General features: G+C 32.8%; 1 protein-coding gene and 1 long non-coding RNA gene across 3 annotated transcripts in view; both read left to right on the top strand.

The window, feature by feature from the left end:
- Positions 1-21,277, top strand: part of LOC134692672 (cytochrome P450 3A24-like) — a 75,920-nt gene that overhangs the window by 17,208 nt on the left and 37,435 nt on the right. The window contains exon 2 of one of the 2 annotated variants that reach the window (XM_063553141.1): positions 19,651-19,768. In XM_063553141.1, coding sequence (XP_063409211.1) covers positions 19,695-19,768 — 74 coding nt within the window. In that variant the 5' untranslated portion in view covers positions 19,651-19,694. Of the gene's footprint in view, positions 1-19,587; positions 19,769-21,277 lie in introns of those variants that run through there. The other variant, XM_063553140.1, reaches the window with a different exon arrangement.
- Positions 758-5,814, top strand: LOC134692178 (uncharacterized). The gene is made up of 4 exons (XR_010102245.1): positions 758-829; positions 4,251-4,368; positions 5,194-5,233; positions 5,748-5,814. It is a non-coding gene; the product is annotated as an uncharacterized LOC134692178 (long non-coding RNA).

The following is a 21,277-nucleotide window of genomic DNA, read 5'->3' as shown; positions in this document are numbered from 1 at the left end:
AGCAAATTTTAATAACACAAAAAAATCCGTATTTTCATGCCAGTACCGAAGTACTGGCTACTGGGCTGGTGATACCCTCGGGGACTAATAGTCCACCAGCAGAGGCATCGACCCAGTGGTAGTAATAAAATCAACGGTACCAATTTTGTTGCACCAGATGCGCATTTCGACAATACATGTCTCTTCAGTGATGCTCGTGGCCAAAATATTTGAAATCCAAAGCATATATAAAAGATGAAGAGCTTTACTCCAAAAGGTCCAAAAAGTATAGCCAAATTCGTGAAAGGAATCAGAGCTTTGCATGAGGGAGATACATTCCTTAATTTATAATAATTTCTAATATTTTGTAACAGCAAATTTTAATAACACAAAAAAATCCGTATTTTCAAGCCAGTGCCGAAGTACTGGCTACTGGGCTGGTGATACCCTCGGGGACTAATAGTCCACTAGCAGAGGCATCGACCCAGTGGTAGTAATAAAATCAACGGTACCAATTTCGTGAAAGGAATCAACATGAACCTAAAATAATATATTGATATATTTGTGCGTTAATGAAAGAGAACTACTTAAACGTACAATAAATCTTAAATGTAAAAGGAATGACGATTTGTTGATTATGTAACATTTCACCTATATAACAGAAACGTGTTTTCAACAATCATTTCCAGCAGTACCCACACATATGTTGTACGTGTATATCTCCTTATTTATTGCATATACAAGGGCAATGCTTTTTCACTCATTATTTTCTTGTTACAGGGGTGTCGTTTACAAGGACTCAGTGGCTATTCAACCAAAGGATATAAATGGTGAAAAACTCTATACAAAAGTAACATTCATTTCTTAATTTGGCGTATAGATATTCGTATCGCTTAGATTCGGTTTTCTCAAATAGGAAATCTATAGGAATTTGTAGGAATCTGTTTCAAACTTAAACGAATGCGTTCAGACAATGATAGGACTTTACAGATAATTGAGGATAGTAATCCGACTTTATCACTTTTAGTTTCGTATCACTATCTGATCTCAAACGGGAGCAATAATCGTCAATGTGTGAACCCCGCATCAAAGAAGACCAAATCTTTGTCGCTGTTCATAATCTTAATGTAAAGGGAGCTCTTCCTATAAACTACAATTAATCGTATGGACTTCAAAAATGTGTGAAACATTTATCATATAGTATCCTAAAAAGGGGCTGATAATGGCAAGATAAAATGTGAAATTAATCAAAGAATAAATTAACGATCTGGTCTGTTCAAATTTAACTAAGTGAAAATATGTAATCAAACAACGCTCCAAAAGATATGTTTAAAAGTCAGGTTGAGCAAAACCCATACCGTATTGGGTGCTTAAAAACCGGATAATGGCAAGATGTGAAATAGACCTAAAGAATAAACTAACGGCCTGATATGTTCTAGTTTATTTAAATGTAAATATATCCTCCATACAAGCCTTGCATATTTACTTCTTAGAGTTATCTTCTTAACTGCATTTACAAAGTTTAAAACATGTATTTTAGGGGCATATTAGGGGCCAGCTGAAGGACGCTTCCGGGTGCGGGAATTTCTCGCTACATTGAAGACCTGTTGGTGATCTTCTGCTGTTGTCTTTTTATTTGGTCGGGTTGTTGTCTCTTTGACACATTCCCCATTTCCATTCTCAATTTTATTATTGGCATCACAAATCATCACGATTGCAATCTTCTCATTTCTAATGAAATGACTTATTCTACTTAATCTGCTTAATGTCTGCAACATTATCGATTAAAGGACATTAATTATAAAGTTTTATCAAGGTAAAATAGCAGATAATGATTATTATCCTACTTAAATGTTTTTATGTTCACAATAAGTCTACTCAAAGAGCAATAATGATAATAAAATTTCAAAGTACACATAAAGTATATCAAACTGACAGTGGTGTCTTGCATTTTGCTAATTACGTGGTATTTGTGATGGTTTTTAGATGTTTTGTTTGGTATTTAAGTGTTATATTTAACATTGACATACAAGTGGGAGGTTTGGCTAGCCGCATAACCAAGTGCAACCCATTATTCTTCATAAAATGTTCTGTTCTAAGTCAAGAAAAAAACAATTGTTATCTTAAAATTCGTTTCTGTGTGTATTGTATTGACGTTATGTTTTTTTTATATTGTGCTTAAGTGTTTCTGTTGTTTCGTTTTTTTTTCTATTATAGTTGGTGTGTTTATCTCAGTTTTTGTAAGTAACCCGGATTTTTTTTTCTCTCAATCGATTTATTATTTTCGAAAAGCGGTATACTACCATTGCTTTTACGAATGTTTTATTTACAGAATGAAAAAAGTATTTCATTCACTTTAAAGATATGTATTTTGCTTAACACATGCTATTGGAACTCTTCTGTTGCTTTTTAAATGTTGTGGTTGCTTTTAATGTGTTAGGATAATTATTATGCATGTACAAATTTATTTCATTCATCTAAAAAATAGATATCATCTTATTTGAAAGTGCTCCTCCTAAACTCTTATGGGAAATCGTCGGTTTTTGGGATTAATTTGTTTCACATATTGTCATATAGGGTGTTTTAACGCTGATTATATACAGTATTGGTTTTCCTCGTTGTTGATGGCTAAATGGTTACCTATCAATGATTAGCTGCGCGTCAGTTGGACCACATCTCCTTATATAAAGTTATAAAAAGTCCCCCCATAAGCACAACGTCATTTTTGTAACAATCTAGTCTTTTGTGCACTCTGTTCAGCTTAACATGTTCTATTCACTTTTAACGAATATGATTTTTTTCAAGTAAACAACTTATTTTGTTTATTTTTTGTTTGTCATGCATAAGCTTGAAGGTTAACCTGGATTTTTAAAACCTAAGAACGCTGAAGTATTGATTTCGAACACACGTTTGTAGTTGTGTTTTATATCAAATAAAAATTTAATAAGCATTTTAGGGTATCTTCTACGAGCATATCTGTGAAACCGTATTATATTCGAAAGATTAAATTACATATAAGTACAAGAAAACCATTAAATGTTTGCTTTTAAACCGACAGAACTCGATTGCCGAAATGATAAGCTTTATCTGAATCAACGGAAAGATGAAATGAAGATAATAATGTTTTCCAACAAAATTGAATAGGATCAGATATACGAGTATTCTATCAAAAGCTAAAATCACAAAAATACTGAACTCCGAGAAAAATTCAAAACGGAAAGTCCCTAATCAAATGGAAAAATCAAAAGCTCAAACCCAACAAACGAATGGATAACAAAAGTTGAATCAAATGATCATGGCGAAACAAAGTCTAACGATACAATTTAAAACATTGCGATATTTCAAATTAACTACTTCCTTTCTTAATCTGCGTCATGTTGCATCATTATCTCCGTGTACTTATCCGGCAATGGGCAGTTGTCTATTGTTTTAATTTTGTTTTTGGTATTTGGTTGTACCTATAAGACTTTGTTGTTAAGAGTCATATCACGTCAACTATCACGTCATTTCTGTAGAATGTATTTTCTAAATGATGAAAAATCTATTATCCAATAAATTGTCCTAAAGAAACAAGATTTAGGCTGAGGAATAAGCGTGTTACTTATACGCATATTTATGGACGTTCAAATCAATTTGGATGAATAAGAAGAAAATAGTTTTGAGTACAATGCGAACGTCTTTTAGTCCGAGCTGAAAAGGGCAGCGTGGTTCTCTGTGTAATCCCATTGATATGAAATGTCTGCAATGTTAAATATATAGTGTTATCTTACCTCCTATATATTTATAGGAATATGATTAGTTAATGATAGAAAAGAGTTAAATGTCACACGACATTTTGCATGAAACCTTAACAAACAGCTTTATCAACAGCACAAGAGTTTGCACCATTAGTTTGGTGTTGCTTAGTTTTAAATGTGTTTTTTTTTCGAGTCGTTTCGTATTTTTTGCCATTAGTCAATTTTAGTTTATTCCTTTTTATAATAGCTCTTGTCTCTTTTGACTTTTAACATTAATTTATTACGATATAATGGGCTGATGGCAATGTGTTCTTCCATTCAGTTCCATATGAAAGTTTTGTGCTAAAGCAGTTTACCATGACATTGTTCGTCTATTAACTTGAATCTTTTTCAACTGTTCATTATGATAGATGTGAAATTATCAAAATATTTGCCAATAATGGATTTAACCCAGATATGGCGGTCTATTGAACGTAAAAATGTGATCGTGCGAAATTCTTTATGTGTCCGCTTGAAACTTTTTCTTGTTTCCAGAGCAAAATTTAAAGAAGAATGGAAACCGGGAATGGACCAAAGAGACAACAAACCTATCAAAAAACAGAAAACAGCCCATGGCCACCAATGGGTCTTTGAAGCAGCGAGAAATCACGGGGTATACTTTTAAATAGTAAACGAAGAAATAAGCGGCTTAAACGCATGGTTTTTTTTTACAATGAAATCTTTACTACAAGCACAAATATCTTGAACATAATAATAAAAAAAATCTTGCAAAAATAAAAGTTCAATAATGTAATGGGATAGAAATAATTGACACGCAGCTATTCGGATTCCTGAAGAATTTTATTAAAATAGTTTACGAACTGCATCTTTTAGCAAAACAGCCTACACGTTAAATTATCAACAGATGATTAAATAGCAAAGTAATTAATCTTTTAGCATGTTCCATCGTGTAAAAAGCGTCTGAAAGCCAAAACTAGTAATTGTTTTATTACATACATGTAATTTGGTGCGTGATGAATGTTGTAGGAGCTGCGACGTAATGTCTCTAATTTTGTCTTAGGTTTTTAGAGGATGAATTATAATATCTGACGATATAACGATTTTTATATCTTATTGATGAATCTTTTACTGTTTTAGTCTAGAAGTGATGCATAAATGCCATTGCAAAGAATAGTTTTATCGTTTCTTGTTGTTTATTGATGCATTCTGTTACTTAATGCCGTAATGAAAAACAATAAAGGCATGATAGAAAATCTTAAATATGTAAGACATTGCAATGTCTAGGTTTTTTTTATCGTTTCCGTAATATCATTGAACCCGTATTGAACCTTGAATTTCAGAATCACCCGCATATTCAGGGGCATGTGTTTTCAATTTTTATTTCCTTGCTAGAGTGTTGTCGCTTACAAATGATACTATAAACCCTTCATAATATCGACTTTTGACTCCGGTATTTATATTATTTTTTTATTGACAGGTTACCTATTATGTGGTAGGACATCCTAGTAGCCAATCAGGTAACTTCAACGTAAAGAAGTAAATTCAAGCTTTCAATCGCTACAAAATAGGTAACGGGAAAATAATTGGTTTTATGTTTTCTATACATGACACAACCATCTGAAATGTGCACTTTCCGACCAACTTACATTTATATATTTATAAATTATATAAATATATATATTTGATCCTGAATTTACTTCTTTCTGTCGTTCTTATACTTGGTTAAATGTACCACTTAACATGAGCAACGGTTTCCATATGTATGGCAGGATCTGCTCATCCTTCCGAAACAGCCGAGATTACCCCCAGTTTTTAGGTTGGATTCGTGTTGCTTCGTCTTTAGTTTTCTATGTTGTGTATCGTGTACTATTATTTGTCTATCTGTTTGTTTATTTTCCTTTATTCAGCCATGGCGTTTTCAGTTTATTTTTTATCTATGAGTTTGAACGTCAATCTGGTATTTTTTGCCCCTCTTTGAGAAGATCAATACTGGTTTGTAAAAGGTGCTCATAGAAATATCATATTTTTTAGACGCTGAATGAGTACAGATTGGCAAACTTTGAGAGAGAGAGAGAGAGAGAGAGAGAGAGAGAGAGAGAGAGAGAGAGAGAGAGAGAACAATTAGTAAATGATTTTTTTTAAAGATATATACAAAATTAAGTTCATATAGGGAATACTTTTTTAAAATCTACCTTATGTTTTATCTATATGTATGCAATTAAGATGTTTTGTATTTGTTATAATTCAAACTTATTGACTTGTTCACCTCCATATGGCAAATATAAAATGTTTATTCAGAATGAGAGCAACTCGAAACTCCAAAAAGTCTTCAGTCGCATACACGGATCAATGTGCATCTTCAACTATGTCAATCATCTAACAGTAAAAACTAGACGACAATTCATAACTAATATATTTATAGATTATCGTTGATCATCTCAACGAGATTGATTTTCTCCCTTGAGCTGGAACAGCGAAAGTGAGAAAAGCAATCGAGTTGAGATGACCAATGATAATCTGTTTATCGCTATTTTACCTATGACGACGTTGTCAGTTTCAATGTCAATTTCGTTAGCAACGCCACGTGGTCTCCTTAGTTTCTAGCGATAATGTTTCCATCTCAAGCGAGAAGCATGATATGAAAATTATCACAAAAAAGATCAAAGTAAAAATGCACAAAATAGCGATAATATGTTTTACCTTATAAAATGTAGAGTATTTTCTGTTCGAAGTTCCTCTCCATCTATTGTTTGTATATTCGTCTTCGTAATTTAAGACGCTAAATGAGTACAGACGACAGCGAACTTAATTTGATAGCAATTTAAAGTTCATACTTTCCCTTATGTCAAGACAAGCTTGAAATATTAATACAATATTGTAGGAAAGTTCCTGAATGGCAGAATTGTTACCGAAGACAATTGGAAAACTGCCAAAAAGGAAGCAATTTTCCATGCGCCTTATAAATATATCAAATCAACCATGTGACATTAAATTTGTAGTCGAGATTGTTAAATTATCATGTAGAACATGTAGAAGTAGACCTTTCAAAGGTTGTGGCATTTGTAATTAAGCGTAAAGAGAGCGTTGCACTATAATAGCAATGCCTACGCGAAAAGAAGACATCGGATATAACGAGATTGTGACTAGACATGTGTGTGTATTAATACATCATGCACAAGATGTAAACAACTATAGGGCACTGTACGGTGTTTAAAAATGAGCAAACAAATACCATGTAATACGCTATTAAAGACACCTCCATGATAAAATGGTGAAACAATCAAAACGAGAAAATCAACGGCCTGATCTGTTTAAACTTTTATCAAATGCTTATATATCCTCAAATGGCAATGTTCGAAAGCAATGTCTAGCCTACATATTTAATCTCAAATAAATATATTCAAAGCTCCTTTAACAAAGTTCAACACATCTATCATTGGCATCACAAACTAGCAGGACAACACGATTTCCATCTCTTATTTAATGATTTATTTTACAGTTCAGTGTTTATGTTGTTCCTTTTTTCTTACTATAGTTGATGTGTATTTATGTGTTTGACAAAAAACCACCGATGTGATCCTTTTGTTGCCTCTATGTCGTTCTCTTTTTTCCTCGACTCAATTATGCCATAACTGAATGCGAATTGTCCCTTGTTTTTTTTTTAATTATTTTTCTTGACCCTTTATATGAAAATAGACTTACCACTTAAAACACGAAAAACACGACGGTTGCCATATACATGGCAGGATCTGCTCACCCTTTCGAAACAGCCGATAATACCCCCAGTTTCTGGTTGGATTCGTGTTGCTTCGTCTTTTGGTTTCTATGTTGTGTATTGTGTACTCTTATTTGTCTATCTGTTTGTTTATTTTCCATTTTTAGCCATGGCGTTGTCACTTTAATTTTTATCTATTAGTTTGAACGTCCCTCTGGTATCTTTCGCCGCTCTTTTAGAAGATCAATACTGGTTTGTAAAAGGTGCTCATAGACATATCATATTTTTTAAGACTCTGAATGAGTACAGAAGAACAAAAATTGAGAGAGAGAGAGAGAGAGAAAGAGAGAGAAAATTAGTAATGATTTTTTTTTGAAGATATATACAAAGATTAAGTTCATATAGGGAATACTTTTTTTAAATCTACCTTATGTTTTATCTATATGTATGCAATTAAGATGTTTTGTATATGTTATAATTCAACTAATTGATTTGTTCACCTCCATATGGCAAATACATCATGTTTATTCAGAATGAGAGCAATTCGACACTCCAAAAGGTCTAAGTCACACACACGGATCAATGTGAATCTTCAACCAGGTCAATCCTCTAACAGTAAAAACTAGACGACAATTCATAACTTATATATTATGTTTACCTTATAAAATGTAGAGTATTTCGTGTTCGAAGTTCCTCTCCATCTATTGTTTGTATATTCGTCTTCGTAATTTAAGACGCTAAATGAGTACAGACGACAGCGAACTAAGTTTGATAGCAATTTAAAGTTCATACTTTCCCTTATGTCAAGACAAGCTTGAAATATTAATACAATATTGTAGGAAAGTTCCTGAATGGCAGAATTGTTACCGAAGACAATTGGAAAACTGCCAAAAAGGAAGCAATTTTTCATGCGCCTTATAAATATATCAAATCAACCATGTGACATTCAATTGGTAGTCGAGATTGTTAAATTATCATGTAGAACATGTAGAAGTAGACCTTTCAAAGGTTGTGGCATTTGTAATTAAGCGTAAAGAGAGCGTTGCACTATAAAAGCAATGCCTACGCGAAAAGAAGACATCGGATATAACGAGATTGTGACTAGACATGTGTGTGTATTAATACATCATGCACAAGATGTAAACAACTATAGGGCACTGTACGGTGTTTAAAAATGAGCAAACAAATACCATATAATAAGCTATTAAAGACACCTCCATGATAAAATGGTGAAACAATCAAAACGAGAAAATCAACGGCCTGATCTGTTTAAACTTTTATCAAATGCTTATATATCCTCAAATGGCAATGTTCGAAAGCAATGTCTAGCCTACATATTTAATCTCAAATAAATATATTCAAAGCTCCTTTAACAAAGTTCAACACATCTATCATTGGCATCACAAACTAGCAGGACAACACTATTTCCATCTCTTATTTAAAGATTTATTTTACAGTTCAGTGTTTATGTTGTTCCTTTTTTCTTACTATAGTTGATGTGTATTTATGTGTTTGACAAAAAACCACCGATGTGATCCTTTTGTTGCCTCTATGTCGTTCTCTTTTTTCCTCGACTCAATTATGCCATAACTGAATGCGAATTGTCCCTTGTTTTTTTTTTTAATTATTTTTCTTGACCCTTTATATGAAAATAGACTTACCACTTAAAACACGAAAAACACGACGGTTGCCATATACATGGCAGGATCTGCTCACCCTTTCGAAACAGCCGATAATACCCCCAGTTTCTGGTTGGATTCGTGTTGCTTCGTCTTTTGGTTTCTATGTTGTGTATTGTGTACTCTTATTTGTCTATCTGTTTGTTTATTTTCCATTTTTAGCCATGGCGTTGTCACTTTAATTTTTATCTATTAGTTTGAACGTCCCTCTGGTATCTTTCGCCGCTCTTTTAGAAGATCAATACTGGTTTGTAAAAGGTGCTCATAGACATATCATATTTTTTAAGACTCTGAATGAGTACAGAAGAACAAAAATTGAGAGAGAGAGAGAGAGAGAGAAAGAGAGAGAAAATTAGTAATGATTTTTTTTTGAAGATATATACAAAGATTAAGTTCATATAGGGAATACTTTTTTTAAATCTACCTTATGTTTTATCTATATGTATGCAATTAAGATGTTTTGTATATGTTATAATTCAACTAATTGATTTGTTCACCTCCATATGGCAAATACATCATGTTTATTCAGAATGAGAGCAATTCGACACTCCAAAAGGTCTAAGTCACACACACGGATCAATGTGAATCTTCAACCAGGTCAATCCTCTAACAGTAAAAACTAGACGACAATTCATAACTTATATATTATGTTTACCTTATAAAATGTAGAGTATTTCGTGTTCGAAGTTCCTCTCCATCTATTGTTTGTATATTCGTCTTCGTAATTTAAGACGCTAAATGAGTACAGACGACAGCGAACTAAGTTTGATAGCAATTTAAAGTTCATACTTTCCCTTATGTCAAGACAAGCTTGAAATATTAATACAATATTGTAGGAAAGTTCCTGAATGGCAGAATTGTTACCGAAGACAATTGGAAAACTGCCAAAAAGGAAGCAATTTTTCATGCGCCTTATAAATATATCAAATCAACCATGTGACATTCAATTGGTAGTCGAGATTGTTAAATTATCATGTAGAACATGTAGAAGTAGACCTTTCAAAGGTTGTGGCATTTGTAATTAAGCGTAAAGAGAGCGTTGCACTATAAAAGCAATGCCTACGCGAAAAGAAGACATCGGATATAACGAGATTGTGACTAGACATGTGTGTGTATTAATACATCATGCACAAGATGTAAACAACTATAGGGCACTGTACGGTGTTTAAAAATGAGCAAACAAATACCATATAATAAGCTATTAAAGACACCTCCATGATAAAATGGTGAAACAATCAAAACGAGAAAATCAACGGCCTGATCTGTTTAAACTTTTATCAAATGCTTATATATCCTCAAATGGCAATGTTCGAAAGCAATGTCTAGCCTACATATTTAATCTCAAATAAATATATTCAAAGCTCCTTTAACAAAGTTCAACACATCTATCATTGGCATCACAAACTAGCAGGACAACACTATTTCCATCTCTTATTTAAAGATTTATTTTACAGTTCAGTGTTTATGTTGTTCCTTTTTTCTTACTATAGTTGATGTGTATTTATGTGTTTGACAAAAAACCACCGATGTGATCCTTTTGTTGCCTCTATGTCGTTCTCTTTTTTCCTCGACTCAATTATGCCATAACTGAATGCGAATTGTCCCTTGTTTTTTTTTTTAATTATTTTTCTTGACCCTTTATATGAAAATAGACTTACCACTTAAAACACGAAAAACACGACGGTTGCCATATACATGGCAGGATCTGCTCACCCTTTCGAAACAGCCGATAATACCCCCAGTTTCTGGTTGGATTCGTGTTGCTTCGTCTTTTGGTTTCTATGTTGTGTATTGTGTACTCTTATTTGTCTATCTGTTTGTTTATTTTCCATTTTTAGCCATGGCGTTGTCACTTTAATTTTTATCTATTAGTTTGAACGTCCCTCTGGTATCTTTCGCCGCTCTTTTAGAAGATCAATACTGGTTTGTAAAAGGTGCTCATAGACATATCATATTTTTTAAGACTCTGAATGAGTACAGAAGAACAAAAATTGAGAGAGAGAGAGAGAGAGAGAAAGAGAGAGAAAATTAGTAATGATTTTTTTTTGAAGATATATACAAAGATTAAGTTCATATAGGGAATACTTTTTTTAAATCTACCTTATGTTTTATCTATATGTATGCAATTAAGATGTTTTGTATATGTTATAATTCAACTAATTGATTTGTTCACCTCCATATGGCAAATACATCATGTTTATTCAGAATGAGAGCAATTCGACACTCCAAAAGGTCTAAGTCACACACACGGATCAATGTGAATCTTCAACCAGGTCAATCCTCTAACAGTAAAAACTAGACGACAATTCATAACTTATATATTATGTTTATCTTATAAAATGTAGAGTATTTCGTGTTCGAAGTTCCTCTCCATCTATTGTTTGTATATTCGTCTTCGTAATTTAAGACGCTAAATGAGTACAGACGACAGCGAACTAAGTTTGATAGCAATTTAAAGTTCATACTTTCCCTTATGTCAAGACAAGCTTGAAATATTAATACAATATTGTAGGAAAGTTCCTGAATGGCAGAATTGTTACCGAAGACAATTGGAAAACTGCCAAAAAGGAAGCAATTTTTCATGCGCCTTATAAATATATCAAATCAACCATGTGACATTCAATTGGTAGTCGAGATTGTTAAATTATCATGTAGAACATGTAGAAGTAGACCTTTCAAAGGTTGTGGCATTTGTAATTAAGCGTAAAGAGAGCGTTGCACTATAAAAGCAATGCCTACGCGAAAAGAAGACATCGGATATAACGAGATTGTGACTAGACATGTGTGTGTATTAATACATCATGCACAAGATGTAAACAACTATAGGGCACTGTACGGTGTTTAAAAATGAGCAAACAAATACCATATAATAAGCTATTAAAGACACCTCCATGATAAAATGGTGAAACAATCAAAACGAGAAAATCAACGGCCTGATCTGTTTAAACTTTTATCAAATGCTTATATATCCTCAAATGGCAATGTTCGAAAGCAATGTCTAGCCTACATATTTAATCTCAAATAAATATATTCAAAGCTCCTTTAACAAAGTTCAACACATCTATCATTGGCATCACAAACTAGCAGGACAACACTATTTCCATCTCTTATTTAAAGATTTATTTTACAGTTCAGTGTTTATGTTGTTCCTTTTTTCTTACTATAGTTGATGTGTATTTATGTGTTTGACAAAAAACCACCGATGTGATCCTTTTGTTGCCTCTATGTCGTTCTCTTTTTTCCTCGACTCAATTATGCCATAACTGAATGCGAATTGTCCCTTGTTTTGTTTTAATTATTTTTCTTGACCCTTTATATGAAAATAGACTTACCACTTAAAACACGAAAAACACGACGGTTGTCATATACATGGCAGGATCTGCTCACCCTTTCGAAACAGCCGATAATACCCCCAGTTTCTGGTTGGATTCGTGTTGCTTCGTCTTTATGTTTCTATGTTGTGTATTGTGTACTCTTATTTGTCTATCTGTTTGTTTATTTTCCATTTTTAGCCATGGCGTTGTCACTTTAATTTTTATCTATTAGTTTGAACGTCCCTCTGGTATCTTACGCCGCTCTTTTAGAAGATCAATACTGGTTTGTAAAAGGTGCTCATAGACATATCATATTTTTTAAGACTCTGAATGAGTACAGAAGAACAAAAATTGAGAGAGAGAGAGAGAGAGAGAGAGAGAGAGAAAGAGAGAGAAAATTAGTAATGATTTTTTTTTGAAGATATATACAAAGATTAAGTTCATATAGGGAATACTTTTTTTAAATCTACCTTATGTTTTATCTATATGTATGCAATTAAGATGTTTTGTATATGTTATAATTCAACTAATTGATTTGTTCACCTCCATATGGCAAATATATCATGTTTATTCAGAATGAGAGCAATTCGACACTCCAAAAGGTCTAAGTCACACACACGGATCAATGTGAATCTTCAACCAGGTCAATCCTCTAACAGTAAAAACTAGACGACAATTCATAACTTATATATTATGTTTACCTTATAAAATGTAGAGTATTTCGTGTTCGAAGTTCCTCTCCATCTATTGTTTGTATATTCGTCTTCGTAACTTAAGACGTTGAATGAGTACAGACGACAGCGAACACAACGTGATAGCAATTTGAAGTTCATACTTTCCCTTATGTCAAGACAAGCTTGAAATATAAATACAATATTGTAGGAAAGTTCCTGAATGGCAGAATTGTTACCGAAGACAATTGGAAAACTGCCAAAAAGGAAGCCATTTTCCATGCCGCTTATAAATATATCAAACCAACCATGTGAAACCTAATTGGTAGTCGAGATTGTTTAATTATCATGTAGAAGTAGACCTTTCAAAGGTTGTGGCATTTGTAATTAGGCGTAAAGAGAGCGTTGCACTATAATAACAATGCCTACGCGGAAAGAAGACATCGGATATAACGAGATTGAATGTGACTAGACGTGTGTGTGTATTAATACATCATGCACAAGATGTAAATAACTATAGCTAGGTCACTGAACGGTCTTTAATAATGAGCAAACTTATTTCATATAATAAGCTATTAAGGTGGTACTCAACACTTTCACTAAAATTAATTTGGCTCGTTTAATTTTCATAATTTTTTTACAAAGTATTTACTTTGACCCTTAAACAAAAATATAAAAATTTCAAGAATTTTGAACCAACCATTTTATCAGAAAAATAACACTGGTTATATAGCATTTTGACAAACACCAATTTTGATCACTAAGAAGCTTAATATATCCTTCACAACACAACGTAATTAAAACGTTTAGCTGACTTTACAGTGTTATCTCTCTGTAGTGTTAGGTACCACCTTAAAGACACCTGGATGATGAAACAATGTGAAACAATCAAAACGAAAAAATCAACGGCCTGATCTGTTTTAACTTTTATCAAATGCTTATATATCCTCAAATGGCAATGTTCGATAGCAATGTCTAGCTTAAATATTTAATCTCTGATAAATATATTCAAAGCTCATTTGACAAAGTTCAACATATTTATTATTGGCATCACAAACCAGCAGGATAACACTATTTTCATCTCTTATCTAATGATTTATTTTACAATTCAGTGTTTAGAGCGTTGCACTATAATAGGAATGCCTACGTGGAAAGAAGACATCGGATATAACGAGATTGTGACTAGAGTGTGTGTGTTAATACATCATGCACAAGATGTTAACAACTATAGGGCACTGTATGGTGTTTAATAATGAGCAAACAAATACCATATAATAAGCTATGTTGCTTCGTCTTTAGTTTTCTATGTTGTGTATTGTGTACAATTATTTGTTTGTTTGTTTATTTTCCTTTTTTAGCCATGGCGTTGTTAGTTTATTTTTTATCTATGAGTTTGAACGTCCCTCTGGTATCTTTCGCCGCTCTTTTAGAAGATCAATACAGGTTTTGTAAAAGGTGCTCATAGAAATATTTTTTTTTAACGCTGAATCAGTACAGAAGGACAAAAACGGAGAGAGAGCGAGAGAGAGAGAGAGAGAGAGAGAGAGAGAGAGAGAGAGAGAGGGGAGAAAAAGAGAGAGAGAGAAAACAATGAGTAATGATTTGTTTTAACGATATATATTTTCCATGCCGCTTATGACTATATCAAACCAACCGTGGGAAACCTAATTGGTAGTGGAGATCGTTAAGTTATCATGTAAAAGTAGACCTCTTAAGGGCATAAGATATAGTTACAGAGGAGGTAATGACGTTGCCATGATAAAATGTGAAACAATCAAAACGAGAAATTCAACGGCCTGATCTGTTTAAACTTTTATCAAATAGATATAGGAAGATGTGGTGTGAGTGCCAATGAGACAACTCTCCATCCAAATAACAATTTAAAAATTAAACCATCATAGGTTAAAGTACGGTCTTCAACACGGAGCCTTGGCTCACACCGAACAACAAGCTATAAAGGGCCCCAAAATTACTAGTGTAAAATATATCCTCAAATGGCAATCTTCGAAAGCAATGTCTAGCTTATATATTTAATCTCTGATAAATATATTCAAAGCTCATTTGACAAAGTTCAACATATTTATTATTGGCATCACAAACCAGCAGGATAACACTATTTCCATCTGTTATTTGATGATTTTTTTACAGTTCAGTGTTAATGTTGTTTGTTTCTTTCTTTCTATAGTTGATGTGTTTCTCTCGGTTTTTTGTTAGAGACCCGGATAAGTCTTTGCTTAATCGATTTATGACTATTGAACAGCGGTATACAACTGTTGCCTTTATTTTCTAAATTTTTTTTAGCAGTGTCTGTAACAATATTGGTGTAAGGATATACTACATGAATGTTGAATCGAGGTTTAAAAACTAGATTAGGATAATTTTTCTACTGATAAGTTTAATCTTCAAAATAATTCTACCCTCAGAACAATCATGAGCATAGATATTTTCAAAATACACATAAAGTGCACAAACTGATAGCGGTCTCTTGCATTTAGCCTACCACATAGTATTGCTTTTTATATGTTATGTCTCATTTGTATGTGTCATAGAACAATTACTATTTTTTTCAAACCTTTTTATGGTTAATTCTAAAAATAAAGTGGTTGTTATTTTTTTTAGTTAAGCCGTGTCCATATGTTTTTTCAAAGAGAAGTTATTATATATTGTATTTCAAAATCACCTTCAATGTAGAGCAAACGGGAGGGCTGTATTTTGTGTAGTTTATAAATATCCTTCATGAAAGAGGGGCGAAAAAATAGCAGAGGGACATTCATACTCATAAATCTAAAATAAAATGACAACGCAATGGCTAACAAAAAGAGACAAAAAATAGTACACAAAACGCAACATATAGAAAAAAAGATCTAATCTAGACGAACCTCACCAAAAACTGTGGGTAATCTCAGGTGCTTTTGAATAAATATATACGAAAAGAAAGGAAATAAACAAAAAGTAAAATTACAAAAATACTGAACTCCAAGGAAAATTCAAAAAGGAAAGTCTCTATTCAAGTGGCAAAATCAAATGTTCAAACACATCAAACGAATAGATAACAACTGTCGTATTCCTTACCAGGTACAGGCATTTTCTCATGCAGAAAATGGTGGATTGAACATGGTTTTAAAGCTAGCTAATTTAAAACCTCTCACTTGTATGACACTTGCTTCAGATTCCAAACTGAAGCCTTTCATTGGTTGATGTATATCATTATAGTTTGGTCATGAAAAGAACGTTGTTTTTTTTAATCTTTTTTATTGAATGGTTTCAAATCTTAGTATGTCTGGTCTTTTTAAGCCGACTATAAGATAACGGGTTTTGCTGATTTATAATATATTAATGTTTCATTGGTAATCATATCACATCACCTCATTTTGTTTTATACATAAAGGACAAAATCAAATTGTCTTTCGTGATCTAAAGAAAACATTACAACAGACGTTTTCATAACATACACATAAATCGATTCTTTCTCTTTATACCTTGAATTAGATTTTACAACCAAGGAAGATTAAAATTTACAGGTTAAACGACATGTTTTAGGTTTTATTTCTATTTTACATTAGCTAGATTTTGAAGTTAAACCTACTGTGTTTAGAACGCAATGACATTAAACTATTGATAAAGAAGAAAACTTTGTGTTTGTGTCTTATATCTAACGATATAAATCAAATTAAATTTCAAAATGCATTTTAGGGTATCTTTAACGAGCATATCTGTGAAACTATACATATAAGTAAAAAGAAACCATTCAAAATTTGTCTTTTATAATGACAAAACTTGATCACCGCAATGATAAGCTACATTAAATCTCAATCACCTTTGAGAATTAAAACGTAAATGAAGATAATGATGGTTTTCCCTTCAAAATTTAACAGGATTATATGTACGTACTATATTTGTCTTAAATTTTCAAGGCTAAACAAATATTGAAGATATTAATTCAAAGCACGGCGATATTTAGAATAAATCATTCTAATTTGCAGCATGCTGTATCGTTATTTATAGTTTCTAATTCCATTAAAAAAATCGTCAGTGGTAGGCTTTGAATAAAGTGTTTCTTTATGGTTTTTGATTGTCTTAACTAGTCTGTATTTAGCTGCTGTGAGCACATCAGATATTTTCTTTGTGGATCTTTACCCTCTTTTTTTCTTTTTAAAGATGATACACTGAGTTTGATTAAAATCTAAAAAAAACACCTTTGATGATAATTCAGATGTTCTAATTTCCGATATTAACATGTCGACTTGTTAAAAAAGAGGGACGAAAGTTACTAAAGGGACAGTAAAACTCATAAATCTAAAATAAACTGACAACGCCATGGTTGTTTATCTTCTATCGGAAAAGGTTGACAAGCTGTCATTTGAAAACAAACGTCTAAGTTTAAGGTTTGACAGCCTGAGAATGCAGTCAAAGTTTATGACATAAACAAGTTTGCAGTGAAGGTTTGCGTATACTTTTCCATATTTTTTAGGATTCCGTGTGTTTTTTTTAAATGGTTTTCAAATCATATAAGGGAGAACGGCTATCTTTTTTATTAGGACTGAGTGTGTATGTGAAGTGTACGAGTCAAAAGAGTGTGTGATTTTTCCTTTATGAGTTGTCTGTTTGAGAATAATCCGTAAAACAGTTTAAAAAATAGGTTTTTATCACTGTCCCAAAGCTTGAGAATTATACATTATTCAATTCCAATTTTGCAATTGGTTATCAAGTACCGTAATTTAGGTTAAAATGAAGAAAGTACGATAGTTTACTTAGTGTAGAGAAAAAACCGCCAAAACATGCATAAAACTACTTTAGATTTTTTACGAACGGACTGATTGTTTATACATGGTATATTCTAATATGATAAATTAGTACTACGATTGGATCAGCCCAGATCCATGTGAAAAACACGTGTTTCTGTGTAAATCTTTATTAGAAACACTTTTGACTCAGAGTAAAAAGTCAAATAATATAAACGATTGATATCATCAATATCAAATAACTCTATATAAAACAGCCAACCCCGTCTAAAGGTGGTACCTAACACTACAGGGAGATAACTCTATACAAAACAGCCAACCCCGTCTTAAGGTGGTATCTAACACTACAGGGAGATATCTCTATACAAAGCAGCCAACCCCATCTTAAGGTGGTACCTAACACTACCGGGAGGTAACTCTATACAAGACAACCAACCCCGTCTTAAGGTGGTACCTAACACTATCCATGTGAAAAACACGTGTTTCTGTGTAAATCTTTATTAGAAACACTTTTGACTCAGAGTAAAAAGTCAAATAATATAAACGATTGATATCATCAATATCAAATAACTCTATATAAAACAGCCAACCCCGTCTAAAGGTGGTACCTAACACTACAGGGAGATAACTCTATACAAAACAACCAACCCCGCCTTAAGTCAACTTTCCCTGGGGAATTGCAACATCAGTATTATCGATTACGTGAAATGTTATAATGGCAGGCGCGGATCCAGAGGGGGGGTTCCGGGGGTTGAAACCCCCCCTTTTTTTGGACGATCAATGCATCTGAATGACGACATGTAGTAGTTGGAAACCCCCCTTTTTTTGTCCTGTGTTAGGAAACCCCCCTTTTTAAAATGGCTGGATCCGCCCCTGAATGGGGTGGTAATTGTCTCCCTAACACTACTATGTTAAGTGTTTATTTGATTTGGCATGAAATCCACCCCTTGCTCTTCATTCATATGTACGCATAACAAAAATAAAAGGCACAATAATTCGATTCTTGTTCATCAATTGCAGTGTTTCAAATGCAGCAGAAGATCAAAGTAGTTTCTTTTTGACAATGGTTGCCACTCCGTCATTTCCTAAAAACGATCGTATGGTCACTAATCTATAAAAACAAATCATCAAGTATTTTAAAAGGTGAGGAGATCACGTGTTGCTTACGCGCCAAATTAATTTATTATGTATTTCATAAAAAGATCATCTGGAGTGCAACAAGAAAAAAGAATAAATGAATTTGCTTATCAGAAACAGAGCATTTGTCAAATGTATATGCTTGGAATAATAAACAATTGAGCGTTAATGCACGCTCTAATTAAAACAAAAAAGAGAAGAGAGGAGACACGACATATGCGTACAAAGCCTCCAGCTGCGGATCCAGGAGTGTGTTTTAGGGTTGGATTCCATCCCTTTGTATTTGACAACTAATGTTTTTGTATGAAAGCATAGTTATGGTTAGCACATCCCCTTTTAAAATGGCAGATCCGCTTGACTTTAAATTATATAGTCACAGTTTATACATATATGTACGACAGGCCATACCTCATCTGTCACTATGTGTAATACTAAACTTTAGTGTAAATTAAAGTTTAATTTCCAGTACGCTAACTAAATCCATATTTGGCAATGTACATAATCCGGGTATCTTCCAAGTAACAAGGTCTCATTTGTAAACTTTTCTAGACATGTCAAGTTACGGATGATGAAATCAATAAATAAAGTTGCGATCTAGGACACACGTATAATTGAGCGACCTATATTTTAACCTTTTTTTGAGTCAACATACTTATTTCACTAGGTATTAAATCCTGGGTCGTTTTTGACGAATACTGATTTATTTATAACGCTGTAGACATGGAAGTTTTGGGTCTGGTAGATATACCTTCATGGATATTCACGATTCTACTGTTCATTCTTACACTATATTTGTAAGTTTTTCTTAATCATTTTGTATACAAACAAGTCAGATTTTCAATTGTTAATGTTAAATATTTAATCCCTGAGATCTTTGTATTGTTCGGACTTGTTATCACAAAAATAACATTACAAACGAAGGGGAAGTCTAACGTAAATTCTAAGTATGTAAAACTCAAAATGACAATAAGGGAATCTCGACTGGCATTGGGGTTGATTAATTATTGGTTGTTAATTGCTTGACGCCCGGTGGGATATATACTAGTCAACAAAAAGAACGATACACGACTTTTTTCAAACTAAAGATGAAGTTTTCCGTTTAAAGGACCATTATTGAAGGTATAGTAGTGCTTAATGACCATGGAAGTATAAATCCGTTAAAAAGAATAGTTTTGCTTTCATGACGTCATTTAGCGATTTTTTTGGGGGACAAAATTTACATAAAACGACAGTTCCAAAAACAGAAGTTCTAACTATTGATGCCAACCTCTCCTTAAAAGGTAAAGACAATGTTAGCCATCAAGTCTTTTTTTTTAAATCATACAGTTTCTTCGTTTATTTATAAAGTAATGTTTGGTCCACAATAAATCGTTAAAATGCATAGATTATCAATTAGTTAATTACCATAGACAAAAAGTGTAAAGTGAAACTAAATAAAGGGTAACAAAATTATTTTCCGGCAGGTTTTGCTTTTCATTATCATATGTGCATTCATTGCAAATTAAAGCTTTTTAAAATATTGTATCTCATTTTGTTTTATATTTAATACTTTTTGATAAATATTATTCCAAGGTCGTGTATCGTTTCTTTTGTTGACTAGTATATATTATTATGTTCAAGATGACTGCCAACTTGAAATGAGGGTATTATATTGTAAAAATGATACATGTATCATCAATAATTGATTTTCCTATCAACATTAAGAATAATTATCTACCATCTCCTCATGTGCCTTAACATAAAATCTCCTTAATTTTCAAATTATTTAACTTGCTAGTATAGACTTATGGTAAGCTCCACGGGGATAACGGGCTTGTTTAATTTGTTGACACTAGGCAATCACATTTCTGATATGCTTGGAATAATAAACAATTGAGCTTTAACGCACGCTCTAATTAAAACAAAAAAGAGAAGAGAAGAGACACGACATATGCGCACAAAGCCTCCAGCTGCGGATCCAGGAGTGTGTTTTAGGGTTGGATTCAATCCCTTTGTATTTGACAACTAATGTTTTTGTATGAAAGCTTGTTACTTGGAAGATACCCGGATTATGTACATTGCCAAATATGGATTTAGTTAGCATACTGGAAATTAAACTTTAATTTACACTAAAGTTTAGTATTACACATAGTGACAGATGAGGTATGGCCTGTCGTACATATATGTATAAACTGTGACTATATAATTTAAAGTCAAGCGGATCTGCCATTTTAAAAGGGGAGGTGCTAACCATAACTATGCTTTCATACAAAAACATTAGTTGTCAAATACAAAGGGATGGAATCCAACCCTAAAACACACTC

The sequence above is a fragment of the Mytilus trossulus genome, chromosome 12 (genome assembly GCF_036588685.1).
Source record: "Mytilus trossulus isolate FHL-02 chromosome 12, PNRI_Mtr1.1.1.hap1, whole genome shotgun sequence".
Taxonomy (NCBI): domain Eukaryota; kingdom Metazoa; phylum Mollusca; class Bivalvia; order Mytilida; family Mytilidae; genus Mytilus; species Mytilus trossulus.
This window is presented reverse-complemented; position numbering and strand designations above follow the sequence as displayed.